General features: G+C 39.0%; 1 protein-coding gene across 5 annotated transcripts in view; it reads left to right on the top strand.

The window, feature by feature from the left end:
• PRKCA (protein kinase C alpha) overlaps positions 1-15,744 on the top strand; it is a 150,449-nt gene that overhangs the window by 123,590 nt on the left and 11,115 nt on the right. For all 5 annotated transcript variants that reach the window (XM_066980336.1, XM_066980337.1, XM_066980340.1 and 2 more), the window contains 6 exons: positions 2,405-2,548; positions 3,035-3,208; positions 6,021-6,112; positions 7,686-7,748; positions 8,257-8,395; positions 14,427-14,507. In XM_066980336.1, the coding sequence (XP_066836437.1) occupies positions 2,405-2,548; positions 3,035-3,208; positions 6,021-6,112; positions 7,686-7,748; positions 8,257-8,395; positions 14,427-14,507 (693 nt within the window). The remainder of the gene's footprint in view (positions 1-2,404; positions 2,549-3,034; positions 3,209-6,020; positions 6,113-7,685; positions 7,749-8,256; positions 8,396-14,426; positions 14,508-15,744) is intronic.

Genomic DNA, 15,744 nt, shown 5'->3' with positions numbered 1-15,744 from the left:
GAAAAAGACCAGAAGTGAAGGAGCATGTCTGTAGCAGCTCATTGGATCTAAACGTTTCCTAGCAAGAGTGCAGAGAGGCCTTGGCTTGGTTCTCCAATATTATTTTAAGATGCTGCCCTCGCTTCTTGGCAGTTTCATCCTCTGTGTGTTCAATCAGGGTGAACACGGAGCCTCCTGTCCATGGAGCTGCAGCTCCCCGGGAAGGCACAGGTCACACCGAGCCCCGGGGAGCAGTGCTTGGGGATGGACGGACAGAGCGAGCTGCCTCAGAACAGAAATTCCTTTATCGTTCCAAGTGATACATTTTCCAAACAGTGGGTTTAAGGTACAAGAAATAAAACTAGCATTTTCCAGTCAGTGCCTGATTTGGATTCTCTTGCTTGGTGACAAAGCGGATATTGAAATTGCTTCTCATATCACAAGAGCAAGAACTTTTATCTTGAGATCACGTATGTGAGAGTCACAAAGACATGTCCAGCAAAGGTGCTCATTTAAACCATTTCTTCAACTTGTAAAAATACAGGATATTAGGGTTTTGGTTTTTGTTTTGTTTTGTTTATTGTTGTTTGTTTGTTTGTTGTTTTTTTTTTACTTCATTTGCTTAAGGCTCAGTCTTGCATGGGTCTTGCAGAGGTCTTAAGGCCTTGAAAGGCAAAAAGCTCCATTAAAGCCCCTGGATTTGCACCAGCAGCAGCACCTGCTGAGGGACAATGCCTTGCAGAATCAGGGACCTAGGGCTGATGCTCAGGATTTGCTCTTCCTAAATGTTTGTGCAGTCCCCCATCCTGACTGGCATCTCCAGGTGCTGCTTTCATGCACTCAAATATTAATGATGGTGGAAGGAATTCCATGTTTTAAGCTGTATTACAAACAAACAAAAAACAAAACAAACAAAAAAGATGTAAACTGCCAAAACCCATATCCATATGGCCAGTAGATTTTCTGCATTTATAAAGCCTAATATGCTCTTGCAGGTGTGGTTAGTTTATGGGAGGTTTATTTGACATGCCTGCCCACAGCAGTAGAGGGTGGAGTCTGAATCAAGCCATCCCTTCCAATGTTAGGTTTCTAAACTTGTCTGGGGAGATGAAAGTTTGTATTTTCCAATTTCCAGTGAAGCTGCAAAAGTTATATGCCAGACCAAGCTTTTAAAGTGATTTATTGTGTGACTCTGGATACACTGATTTCTAGATCTATTTTTTTTATCTGTAAATTGGATAATATGCAACTACTGTCCTTTTGTGGTATAGTGAGAAAAGTAGTTATCCTTAAATGTCAAGCATATGTCAATGGCACAAAATAAATTAACCATGTTAGAGATTATTTACATGCCAACTCACTAGATTCTTGGAGGAAAGCACTTATATCCTGAAGTAATTCTATTATTAAACATTCTTGGCTTTGCTTCTGCTTGTATGTGGGATAAATTTGAGAAAAAGAGGGATATTGTGTTCTAGCCTGCATTATCTTTTGGTGAGTCTTACTTTTTTCTCTTTTGTTAACTTTAAGATTTGAAATGCAACTTACCTGTGCAACTATACGGTGTCTCATGTGAAATACTGAGACTGCTGCAACCTTCTGCGAACCAGACTGTCTTGCCAAGACAGAACCTTTGAATATAATAGAATCATAGACTGGTTCAGGTTGGAAGGACCTTACAGGCCATCATTCCACCCCCCTACCATGGGCAGGGACACCTCCCACCAGCCCAGGCTGTCCAAAGCCCCCTCCAGCCTGGCCTTGGGTACCTCCAGGGACGGGGCACCCACAGCTTCCCTTCCTCCCTTTTCCAGATCAACACTTGATTGAAAATCAAAGTTGATTGTAATGCTAGTTTGAAAGTGGCCATGTTCATCTGCATTAATTCTTTTTTTCTTTCTTTTTTTTGATGCAGGTTATTTTTCTTAATGCATGTCAAAGATTTCCTAACTTTTGCTATGCAGAGTGTCTTTAAGAATTACGTTTTAAAAGAGAATGTGTTGAAGAGACTGTTTATATCTAGAATACCCTATGTAGATTATAGCATGAAATTTTTGAAGAGCATTTTTTGTATTTTGAAATAAAAATGCCAGTTAAGCCTGCTTTTGGCATGAATATAAGCTCTTTTTTTTTTTTCCTTTGGCTTTTGTTTTTGCTTTGGTTTTGCTCTGATAACCAGATAAGTTTATCTGCTTTTATCTGGTTATACATGAACACAGTTTTCCACTTTAATTCACTCAAAAGTATTGTTGGAATGAGTCTTTGAACTTGTGTCTGTGCAAATTTTGTTATGCAGCCTTTCTCTCAAGAATGCCGTCTCAAATAAGGTCATCTCCGGTCTAACATTAACCAATTCTGCCAAGAAAACAGGCTACTCTTCTCACTTTCCCATTTTTGTGTGTATATGTGTGTATATGTTCTTCAGAAAGCCAAACTTGGGCCAGCTGGTAACAAAGTCATTACTCCATCAGAAGACAGGAATTCAAGTGCGCCGTCCAACAATCTGGACAGGGTGAAGCTGACAGATTTCAACTTTCTTATGGTTCTTGGAAAGGGGAGCTTTGGAAAGGTAAGAATTCTTGATAACTTGCCTTTACTACCTAGGTCACTCTGCCAGTTCTGGAAGTCACCAGCATTGGTAGGGCTGGAGATTGGGAAAAATCATGAATAATATATATATATATATATATATATATATGTATGTATTTGAAATCTGTTAGTCAAAAGAAAGGACTGCTATTTTTCTGACATTTTATCAGATACTTGCATGATAACGTGCCCTTTACTGAAGAGGTCCCCAGGGATTTAGCATTTTATCGGCCCCTGGGCAATATAATATGCCTGTGATAAACCAGCGAGTTTTGGCTCAGGCATTGTCTAAAACAACTGGTACAGCCCGTTGCAGTAGGTGACTAATGATGATATTTTTGGAGTTTTGATCGAGTTAGTCTGTACACAAGAGCTGGATTGCCATCTATACAATTCATTGGGCATATGAGTCACCTTCTCCCATTGGTAGGTAGGAAGATTTTCACTCTTGTTTCTTTTTGTGCAGGTGATGCTGGCAGACAGGAAAGGGACAGAGGAGCTCTATGCAATCAAAATACTGAAAAAAGATGTGGTGATTCAGGACGATGATGTTGAGTGTACAATGGTTGAAAAACGAGTGCTGGCTTTGCAGGATAAACCACCGTTCCTAACACAGCTTCACTCTTGTTTCCAAACAGTTGTACGTGAGCTCTCTTTCTTGCAACTGTGATGTTTTCCATACCGTGTGATTGCGAATTATGTCAGTTCAATAACTTCTATTATTATCCAACCTATATTCCATAGGTTCTGCACATAGGAAACAGTGAAGAAAGAGACACCCCTTATGTATTAACCTAAAATCTAGGATTAGAGATTTTTCTCCACATAGTAGTTCCAGCAGACCAGTGGGAAAATTTGTAAATTTAATAATGTGTGCTTTGCTAAGTCAGACCCTTAAACCCAGATTCTCAAAGGTTCCTAAATACATTTAAGGATCTGAGGATAGTACTTGTAAAGTCTTAATGGCACTTATTTTATCACAAGGGCATTACTCATGAATCAATGTTGATGGATTTAATTTAGTTTGCTGGTACCCCGGCGCAGAAGAAAGCATCAGGCTTTTTTCTTCCTTTTCTATAAATAAGCAAAGTGGAGATTTCCCCATCACATTGCAAAACATCTCCCAAAGACAGGCTGCAGGATGGCTCTGACAGTCCAGCGGCACCGTGCTGGTCTGAAAGCAGCACGGCAGGCAGTTGGCTCTCGGTGGGCGCTGGCTTTTTGGAGTTGCCTTTATTGATACAAAGTCAAGGCTCTTCTTGTCTTGCCTTGTAACTGTCTTAATGATGATAGCCCTGAATTAGTGCCCCAGCAGTGGGCTGTAGCTTAATGGGGTGACAAAAGGACATACGTATGTTGTTGTTTTTCCACTTGACTATTCCGTATCTTTTACATCAGATAGTTTTAATCAAAACAACAAACAAAAAACTAGTTAGCTTGAAGTAATAACATTGTAATATTCCACAAACAGATCATGTCATCCTGTCACCATTTCATAGTACAATTGTCTGTGTTGTTAGGGGCATTTTCAAACTCTGTTTAGTATCTACAAATCTCTGAGCAGAAAATGGCCAGAATGTAACAGATTTGCAAACATAATTAAGCACAGTAAAGCACGAATCTGGGAACTATTGCACTTGGTAATTTTTTGCTTTCTATAATATTCTTCCTGCCTCTACTTAAAAAATGAAGATAGCTGTAATAGGATAAGAGCTCCTAGTAAGAAATAGACTTCTACCTCTCTGCAATTATGTATATCTTTATATTGTTTCATTAGTAATCAAAAAGCTTAGTGTCATCAGTAATTGAAAAACCACTTTGATTAATCTTATCTTTCTTTTGGACAGCTTCTTTTTAAATGTAAAATGTACAAATGCCTAGTGTTTTCTCGTAAAGGGGAGCAGAGGAAAAAAGTTGAGGTTTTTAGTATTTGCAGTATAATTTTTCTGAATGATCACATACAAGAACAAAGTGGCCACATAAAGGTCTAGACAAATATTGTAAACACCTTTACCTCATTTACTTCATGTTTCCCTAAGTGTAGAGTACTTTGCACTTGGTGCTGTGAATTGCCATGGAGGATTAGTATTAGCTACAAAAATGAGAAATTGAATATGAAAGAGAAGAAAAAGCATATGCTGTTTGGCCATAGAAAAAGCTGATTAATTGTTGTTAATGTTTTTAGCTGCTCTTTTTCCTTGCAGGCTTCTGTTGCCATGGATTTTACAATAAGACAATTCATATAAAAATCTAAATTTTATAGTTCCGATCTGGCCAATTAACCATTTTGCCCATGGCTCGTCTGTTGGACCTAGCTTAGAAAATCACAGCTTTTAAATGTATGTTAATGTTCTAAAATCTTAGTTTCTGGACAAGTTGAGACTTCCTATTTCCAATTGGTGGTCCTGAAGGAAGGAGGGGGAGTAGAAGTTATACTGGAGCATCTTAATAATGAGTCTCTTTCCCATCATATTATTGGGAACTTTCATATAAATACTTCAGGATAATGCTTCCATCCAAAATAAATAAATCAGAGGAAGCCAAAAATATCTCTTCTGCAGTTGGGAGGAAGACTATTAATGCATCTTATGTGCTATCTGGATCACATTATAACTGCAGAAAACAAGCTTGCCATAATGTTGTCTGCCAGAATTTTCAAAGCTAGGTGGCCTAAATCATCTACCCTATATAAAAGATGTTTGTAGAGTGTGAACAATGTATTTGTACAGAAGGCACTTGGAAGAGGTCAATTTTAGTCCTCTGGAAAATGGGGAACAGATTGCTTCAAGTCTTACTGTCTGAAGGTCACTAAGTGGGGAAAATACTACGTAAGTGCACTCAAATATGTTGTGGTCATGTTTCACTTGAGATACCTGGGTATGGATTTTAAAAGTCTTAACTGTTGAAGAAAAAGCACCCTTCAAAATACTTTATTGCAGTCTTTCTTTAGATGAAATAGGGTCTTGTGAGAAAGGAACTTGGTATCACTGGTGAAGGTAGAAGATACTTTTGTAAACCCTTTAACTTCTTTTCTTGCCTCCTTTTAGTTATGAGAAGGAGAATATATACTTCCTAAGAAGGAAAACTTATTAGGAGGCATTAGAAATGGGCTGAAAGTAAGAATTTTCAACCATCTTTAATGCTTTTTGACATTTATTTTTAGCAGACAGAACTATATGTGAGTAATTATGGGAACATTGTAGACAACTAATATATAAAATTGCATCACTAAAATTGGCAAAACTAGACAGATACCATCAGTCATTTACTCTTGCAGGTTTTACAAAACATCCCATTTCCATTTCCTGATCTATCAATTCTGCCAGAATGTACAACCAGTCCCAATAATCTTAAAAGCTTTATAATAACATATCAGTGATTTTTTTGCCGATCAATGCATATCTAATATTATGTCTAAAGTATTTATGTGCATCTTTAATACTTTATCCTAGGACCGCCTGTATTTTGTTATGGAATATGTGAATGGTGGTGATCTCATGTATCACATTCAGCAAGTAGGAAAATTTAAGGAGCCACAAGCAGTGTGAGTGTTCATGTTTATATATTTAAATCGTGTCATCATCTTAATTTTACCCTGTAAGAGGGTTAGATTTCTTTGTCACACTATCTAGTAGCATCTTCCTAGGTTTAGTCTGAAATCTAGGCTGTCCTTTTTTTGATTGCGTTTTTTAAGACCCAGAAGAAGAAGTTTATTTTGAAGATGTTGTTTGCACACGCAGGCCAAAGGTAGTCATACCTTTATTAAACAATACAGCAAAACAAAGGCATGCAGTGTGTGCTTTAGAAGTGACAATTTAAACAAGGTAACAGGAAATTAAAAGTATTGCTTAGTATTCTTGTGTTGCTTTTCAAAGCAAATATATAAAAAAAAAAGCAAGACCATTTCAATCTGAATTAATGTTATAGGGAACGTTATAGAAATACACTTCACATTACGATGTAGTTTATACAAGATAAATTCAATGTATAGCTTATAAGAAGTTCTGTAATTCTACTTTTTATAGAAGTTTTATTTGTGAGAAGTTAATAAATGATTAGAAGTTGTTTATATACATGGTCCCTTTTAGATTATTGTACATCTGGCATATCAGTGAGTAACTGATAATGATCTGCGACATATTCAAATGTGAACACCATCAGTACCATTTTAGTCATGCTTAAAACATCTCGTCATCATTTATTAGTGTTTCATAAGTCATTTACCAGTGAAACTTTAAAATCAAGTGTGACAGACTCCGTTTAAGAATTTGGCTAAAATAATTTCTCATTTTGATTTAAATAATCAGGGCTTGTTTAAATGAGAGGCCTTCTAAATATAAGCGTTTGAGATATAAAACAGAGTGTCAACAACTCACTAAATAAAAACTCAATGGTGTCAGAACACCCTTGGTCCCCAGCTAATGTAACTTGCCGAACACCCGTTGGAAATGGTGCTTTATGACAGCTCACGCCTGTGGAGCATATTCGTTCGCACACGTCCACAAATAGCTCTGGTTTCAGAGCTAAACGTTCATTTTCCTTATGCTAGCCTAAAAAATAATCTTGTCTTTGGATAATCTTCTTGCCTATAATTTGTGCAGCAACAGGCTTCAAACATCCATCAATATTATATATCCTTTAACTACCTTCAGCAATTATATTTTATATGGTAATCATTTTAATTAGCTTTATGTAATTAATCCATTAACAGCCTGTATAAAGGAATACTATTTCTGCAAATGATTTAGTGCCATATGAATTGCAATGTAAATTGAATTGCATCATGAATTCAGCATTGATATGTGATTAGAGATAATGACCTATGCAGGCACACTGATCAGTGCAGTAAAAATGCTGTGCTTCAGCTGCAGAAAGATTTTTCTGGTCTAGGGAGAAATTTCCAATTAAAAAAAAAAACAAAACTATGTTATCATCAAATACTCAAAATTAATTTTATCTGTTAAAGTAAATTTGAAGTAATATATCTTTTATGTCTACCTATAATGTATATTTTTATACTTAAGTTATTGTTTTTTTACCATGATGCATTTCCAAAGTATTTTGTGAGAGGGAAAATCATGAGGCAATATGAAATCTGTTGGGCTTTTTTCATACAGGTTCTATGCAGCTGAGATCTCGGTTGGATTATTCTTTCTCCATAACAGAGGGATTATTTATAGGTGAGTATAATCTGTTGTAAGTCATTTCTGAACTATTTTTAAAACCCTTAAATGATCAGTTCCTTGAATTTTTCAGTGCATTTTTAAAACGTTACAAAAAGCAATCGCAGCAGCATTCTGTTGGTTGTATTGTTGCTGGAGCACTGTAAACCAAAGCCTCTGCTTTACCTGAATTTCTCTGTGCTCTGCCTCATTCCAGTGAAAACTCTCAAAAATGTGTAACATCTTGTGCTTTCTTGTATGAAGGTTCATAAGTGTCAGTGTGAGTGTGCTCATATCATCCGCAGCTCTCTCTTCATTAATTGTCGAGTTTCGATGCTTACGGCTGTTCTCGTATATCTGCAGGGAGATGCCCAGCTTCCTTGGGACTGCAGAGTGCCGTGCACGCGCATCCCCCATCCCTCTGCCCCCAGATACCTGCACATACCCCTCACCTGGCCGCAGAAGTAGATAAGTTGGCCTTAATTGATCCTAAGCATTAACATTAAATCATTGTGATTCTTCATAGAGATCTGAAGTTAGACAATGTGATGTTGGATTCAGAAGGACACATTAAAATTGCTGATTTTGGAATGTGCAAAGAACATATGTTAGATGGAGTAACAACGAGGACCTTCTGTGGCACTCCAGACTACATTGCACCAGAGGTAAATATTTACCATTTCAAGAATCTTACAGTCTCTCAAATGAGAATTGTCACACCTCCAAATGTTGATAGCCGGAGCTCTGGATGCTCTGTGGATGGTACCATTTGTATTTCTATAGGTGTACTGAATAACTTCGTGAATTAATACAGTTACATCGGTAAGACCTCGCTGTTTTAAGATGTATCTAGTTGATGGAAAACTTTATTTGGTATGAGATCAGTATTTCAAATTTTGTTTGTACTAGCAAAGACTAAATAAGCAAGCTCACCCCCTTGTGATTTTTAATTTGTAGCATGAAAATGTTGTTATACAAAACTGTGCTTCAGTGTGAAGTCAGAGAAAGTTCAGGGGGGTTGCTGATGAGATCAGCAAAAAATTTATTGGGAGCAAACATAGTTTCTTTAATGTTTTTCTCGGTAGGTTCACACAGCTGCCAAAATACATATCTTTAAAGGTTGTTCAGCATTTTCAGGAAAACACGAGTCTCATTGATTTTTGGGAAGGGACTGATGAGGCCTTGAAGTTTTTCACTGACCTCCCTACAAAGCTGCTTGGGGCTGCTCCAGGCCCTGTCTTACTGGGGGTGTGCAGTTGTCCTGAGGTACAGCTTTTGATCTCGGGAAAATTCCGGTCATCAAAAGCCTCAACTAAGCTGTAAGATCAGGACTTGAATGAAATTGATGTAATAAATCCGTACTTTGACTTGGGTTTTCCATGACTTACCAGTACCTTTCCTGCATTCAAGCCACCAAAGCACTGAAAATCCGATTCAAACACAAACCTAACTGCAGTGTGTCTAAAATGCAAATTGGGTGATGAGAAACAGCTCTATTTTAAAGCACTGAGATAGAGAAATGGGAGCTCAGAGTTAAGATTTTTTTAGTCTGGATATGATTTGTATTTCAATAGTCTAGGTATAAGACATGAAAAACAAGCACATGTGGTGATTTGGAAATTATTCAAATATATGAATATTAAAATCTGGTGTTTGTGCGTACTGAGCTTTCAAGAGTCTTGATTTGTTTGGCTGCAAATTCAAGGCAAGAGGCTGTATCCTGATCCAAGAGACGCTGTGTTTCACCAAGTGCTGAGCAAGAGGCAGCGCTGGCTGGAACATTTCTGGCTGTAATTGAATGTTTGTTGGAATATAGGAGATTTATAAACGGACAAGTAAATTAGTGTCTAAGGTAAATTTTGTCATCTTTATGAAATTGGAATGAAAAATAGTTTATTTTTTTCTAGTTGCTAATTCACGCTTTTCAGAGTGAAATACTGTGTATTATAAAAACTTTTTTTTTTCCACAAATTGCTGTTGCTTGCTACATGATATCAGAACAACCAGAGCAGTATTTCATTTTCTTCTGTCAAAACATAAATGAAGCCAATATGACAAATCAAAAATTCTCCTTTCTGTGGCAATGGGCTTGTGCCAGTTAATACCAAAGAACGTATTATCAGTGCCAAAATGCTCAATATAGGTCAGTGCTGGAATGATTTATTTTAATTTATTTGGAAATCCCATGCGAAGAAATAAACCTTTTACCAAAACATTCAGTCACTGGGAGGAAATCAGTCTTTCCATTATCTTACAAACAGATTTTGTATTTTTTTTTCGGACAATTTTCTTTAGTTTCTGAAGACGTTATTGTGACTAACAAGTTGCTAACTAGGCCTGTGATAAACTTCAAAGTAAGGTTGATGTCTGGCTTCCAGGAGCATTTCAGCACGTTCCCATGGGCTAAGATGTATAATAGATTATAATGAGGATGCGTTTCCAGAGTACTGTTCCCTGCTGCATGGAGATAAAAGGGCTAAATCTATATAAACTGTTTGAGAAGTCTTGAGTAGAGCTGTCCTGTGAGTGTGGGGCACTCAAAAATACAGAACTAGCTCTTTTGGTCAGTGTTAGGGAAATGGCTTGACTGTAGTGGGGTCCGAAGGGCCCCCGCTGTCTCTCCGTGAGCTATCGCCAGGCAGTTCAGAGGTAGCGTGGCTGGGGTGCAGGGGTCGGATGGGGCCACAAGGACATCTCAGCTGGCTTCACACGGATGACCTTGGGACAGAACTGCAGGGGAATGGGGGTGCTGCATTCAGAAAGGTGGATTTGCACACTTCCGTGCACTCACTGTAAAATACTGCCTTCCTTTTGTATGCTTGGGGAAGTTAGCATTTGTTATTACACTCTGGTGTGTAACACACTGACATTAATATTCCTTTTTTTAATCATATGCAATTTGAGAAGCATGCAGAGGCTGAACTGGCTGAATCCTGGGTTTGACCACATCTGTCAGGCAAACAGTGGTTCTTTGGTATTTATTGATGTGCTGAACTTAAACATAAATATTTATGATCAGGGCAGTATAATAGCCTTGAAATCGATTAATACTTTGTATTTCCTTGGCTAGTCAAGAGAGACAGAAGGAGATGGATGTCGAGGCTTAGTGGGGATCCTGGCAGCACCACCCGCTGCCTGCGGTGCAGTACTGAACCCTACCATGAGCACCCCGGCAGCAGCTAGAAGACTGATTTTGAATTTCAGGCTTTAAATTAAAAATTCCTTTTCCCTTCTCCTCTGTCAAATAGCCTCAGACCTTAAGTTCTAACTGAAGTTGCCAGGATTAGGGGAGGGTAGTAAGTATTGCAAAGGTTTGGAAAGCGTGCGTTTGACTGTTTCTTGTGCTAGTTATATTTATTTCTTTAATAACTGAGCTTTAACTTTTCCAGTAGACGTAAGACATGTTCACAAAAGACTTTCTCTTTTGCCTCGGGGATATAATCTTTTCATCCCAACTGGCTACCAGCTGCAAGTGGCAATGATCTAAACATTCCTACAAATTGCTGGTATTAATCTCCGTGTCCTGCTCTTCACTGTGCCTTCCTTGGAGGCAAAAAAAGAAAGGAAAAAATGCAGTCAACGTTGCTCAGCCAGTTTGGCTTGATGCAAGAAATTCCTCCTGAGCTCTCAAATCCACAGAACCTGAAAAGGCAGCACCCTTAAAATAATCATAGGTAGGGGAAATAGGACATCTGAAATGCAAAAAGGCAATCATTTAAATTAGTGATGGAGAAGGAAGGGAAGGAAAAGTCCTATCAACTTTCCATTCCTGCCAGGCCAGTAGAAAGCAGAGGCCATAGCAGGAGAGGACAGGTCTTCGTTTCTGGTCCCACAGCCCCCCTCACTGCTCTGTGGGTCTCTCTGCTCACTGCAGTGAGATAGGAGGTAAGTGTTAATATGCCCCTCCTTAGTAATGTGCCTGTATTTATTCCAAGAGATATCATAGCCTGTACCTGCAGATAGGCTGACATCAGTAGCTGCTGCCAGGCAGGCAGTGCTGGCTCTGGGCGCAGCAGCCGGGAGGTAATGCACGGTGATTGCGGGATGAGGAGGAGGGAGCTGCTGAAAATAAGCCGTTTAGAACTTGCTGACTTCGTACCGCTGCGTTTGACTGTATATTCAAAACTCATCTGCTTCCTCCCACATGTAATTCCTTCCTTGAAATGAGCGTCCTTCCCTCTCCTTTGCATTTTCCAATTAATGCTTTGAGTAACTCCCAATGTTATGTGTGGGTATAAGCGTCGGTTTCCGTGCGTGACACACAGGTTGGAGAATGAACGTGGCACATTGGTTTGTTGTGTTTCACTGGTGTCATATCCTTACTGGGGTTCAGCAGGTGATTCAAATGGGCATGTTTAATCAGGATTAAAGGAAAACGCCTTATAGTGTTAGGTACATCAACGGACAGTGACAGCGAAGTACCACCTTTTCCTACATTGCAGTAGGGACAATGGAAGGTGTTTATATTGCATTTGCAGTGGGACTTCTCTGAAGCATGCCCTTTCTAGTCCCAGTGGAACTTGATGTATGTATTTCTTTTCCAAAATCCCACTCTTTCACCACGTGATTGGTTTCACATGAGAGATGCATGCTAGCTTGGAAGGGCCACTGCTCCACTTGTCATGCGCTTCTCTCTCTTGATGTTGACATGGAGCATCAAATGAATATTTCAGCTGATGACATAGGACAGAAATTTTAGTGCTCTCATGACTCTGACCATATGTTAGGTTAACTGTAGGAGGTTTTTTCATGTTAATTCTGTCTCTCTTGATTCTACTTGATACGCTCTCACAAAGGCAAATTTAATTGGGGCAGATTGCATTTGCTGATGAGAATGCTGTTTAGAGAACAGCCCAATCTTGACTTGCTTCTTGCTGGTTAAATAAACGGCATCCTTAGGTCCATGCTTTGTTACATCTTTCATTTTATGACATTGCGTTACCTTTTTGAAATACTTCCTCTCCTCAGTACTCCCATCAAACTCCTTGACACTAGGAGGAGAAGATCAGGGCATGCTGGACAGACCTGACTGCCAGCCTGAGACCATGCCTGTCTCCTAGGATTTCCTTTCTCAGTGCTATGGATCTCTCTTTTTCTCGTTTGCTAATTTAAATATGCTGTTCCTACCAAAACCACTTAAATACAGTGTATTGTACAAAATGCCCTTACAGATTAATGACCTTCTGAAAAATATCCCCTTCTGTTTTGGTAACACAGCTTGCTGTTCCATCAGGCAAGGAGGTGTTGTGGGAGAGGGGCTGAGGATGAAATGTTTTAATGTTTTCTTTGTGTAAAGGTCAGATTTTTTCTGGATAAAGTTCTGAAAGTGTTTAGTCTTTGTAGAAGCAACATTGATTCCACAGGACCTCTGGGAACTTGCTGGTGATAGAAATGACAGGAAGGGCAACCAAGTATGTCCACCACCATAACACGAAATGAATGTCCCAAATATATCATATAAAAGCCCAATGTATGTGGCTACTGCTAAAAGACAATTAATTAAGATAGCCTTTATGTAGGACCTTTAAGCTGAGAATCTTGTCACTACCTCTGGTTGTGTAATACATTTTGAAGTGTGATTTATTTTGAAATTTTTTGCTTAGAAACACTGCAGTAATTTTAAATTCATGTGCTGCTGTTAGCCCAGCAAAGAATGTGTATTCATATAGAGGCTCTAATTCTATTTCGTAGCCAGGCAGCCCTGAAAAACAACAAAACTTGCCAGTTCAACTTCTATTTCAGACAACTAAGAAATCTAGCATATGTGGTCTGTACTGGTCTTAGCAATTATTTCACAAAGAGTAAAAACATCAAAACATATTGTAAGCCCCAGTGCTCTCTTCCCCAGCGCAGGTGGGATGTGCTGCATCCCTCCACCATGCCCACTATTGCTTCACAGTTATTTAACAACAGATCTGAGAGGGTATCCGAACCTCCGAACTCCTCTACAGGATGCCCAAACGCATCTCTTAAATAAATGAACGCTGATCTCTGAGCAGGTCTTGATAATAGAAATTGACGCACAAGGGGACCTGCGTGCTGTTTGCACTCGCAGCCTCTCATTGTTTCAGCACTCAATTTGTGCTTCTGGGTGAGTCAGATGTGAACCCAGAGGACGCAAAACACTTGATGTTTCCATTAGGCTGAACAGCAGAAACCGCTTTCTTTTTGGTGTAACTGGTATCTGGTTTCCTACTAAGAGTATCTCAATCATGCAACTTGGGAAAACGTAACTGAGCCTTTTGGGGTTTTGCTCTTAAATTTTTATTCATTTTAGAGTGGAACAAAACCATAAATATTGAAAAGAAAGTCTTAACTATTAATAGCCTGTAAATTAGTGAGTCTCATGACATGAAGCTTTGACATGGATGGAAAAAATGTTTGTCTTGTCTCCTACATCGTGCTACTCTACTGCCTTCTTTGCCTTCAAATGCACATCTCAAGATCTCCTAAGAGCTGAATTCCCCAAGATACCAGAATACCAAACGATGCAGGTGGGTTTAGAATAGCATTTGCAAAAATGTCCAACTCCAGCTGGAAGCAGTGATTAGCTGGAGTGAGGATTACAGTGTTGGCTTTCTGGCTCCTTACAAAGAACTACGTTTGTCTCTATGTCACTGTTTATCTAATATGTCACCAGACTGGATGTTGGATAACATAGGATTTTTGGTTTTGTGTGTGTGTGTGATTATACAGATTATTGCTTACCAGCCCTATGGGAAGTCTGTGGATTGGTGGGCATACGGAGTGCTGCTCTATGAGATGTTAGCTGGCCAGGTAAGAGTTACCCTCCTGTGCTTGCCATGACCTCTTCCTGCCCGTCCAACGCTGCTCTCTTTCAAAAGTTGCTAAAGGGCTAGACCCCTAGGGGACAAGCGTGGGGCTTTTCATACTCATATTATCTCTGTGTACTCTTGACTGTCTCTGACTCCACTGAGAACGTGTTTAGGTTTTAAGCTCTTTATATTGCACCCACATAATAAAGCCCTGCCTTTGAATACGGTTCCTTTGTACTGTAATGATGTTTTAAATAGCCATCTTCAAAATTGAATGGGAGAGAGATGCTTTAGCAGGAAAATGCATGTCAAATGGAAGAAATATAATTTAGTAGCTTGAAACCGCAGGGAGACATAATAAGACTGTGCATATGCTCTGCATTGCAGTTAAGTCACACGAATACAGCTTTTGTATTCTGTGTCCTGGGGGTAAAGTATGGGTCTCACTGCTTGAAATGAGCTTAGTTACAGACCCCTTATTCTGCACAGTTACTGAGATGCTGCTCTCTGAGTCATTGAAGTAGAAAAGCAACTCTGTACTACAGTAAATGGCAGATAACTACCGACTTTAGGAACTCGATTGATCTTGAGTTGGAAAAGATTTGTGCAGGTGGCTTTCAGTGAGTGTTAGCTAGAGGTATGCATTTCCTAAGCTTAAAACATACATTTTAACCAAATGCATTTAATAGTTTCTCTACTAAATTCCACTCAACATTTTTAAAAAGTTTTTAAAGGGTTGCAATTGCAGTTGTTAACATTTACAGTGTGCACTGCAAATATTAGGCAGCTGAGTGCTTTTGAGGCAATGAGATTTATTATTAGCTGAGACTTAGGTAATGAGATTTATTATTAGCTGAGACTTACACAGTGTCCATATCCTGGTGGACTCACCCACAGGCACTTCCCTCATCACCTGTATTTAAAAATAAAATGCAGCCCTGTCTGGCAATGCAGCCTCCTCCTCACAGAAGCAGAGTCTACACATATGTCTTGTAAAACAAACTGGAGTTTAGCTGGAATTAAGTGAGGAATGGATGTACCTTAACACAAGGTAATTGAAAGTTACCGTCCCCAAACTTTACCCTTTAAAGTACTGTTGGCTGCCCGGTGCACAGCAGTTTTAAAAACTAGAAATGATTGTGAAGATAAACTCATTGAAGATAATCCAGCAAACCTTTCATGAACCTTGCTGCCATGTTGGAGGCAGAAATGAACTTTTCTCTTTGATTTCTATCTGA

Source organism: Anser cygnoides, chromosome 19 (assembly GCF_040182565.1).
Source record: "Anser cygnoides isolate HZ-2024a breed goose chromosome 19, Taihu_goose_T2T_genome, whole genome shotgun sequence".
Classification (NCBI taxonomy): domain Eukaryota; kingdom Metazoa; phylum Chordata; class Aves; order Anseriformes; family Anatidae; genus Anser; species Anser cygnoides.
The sequence above is the reverse complement of the archived record's forward strand: the minus strand, read 5'-3'. Positions and strand labels throughout refer to the sequence as shown.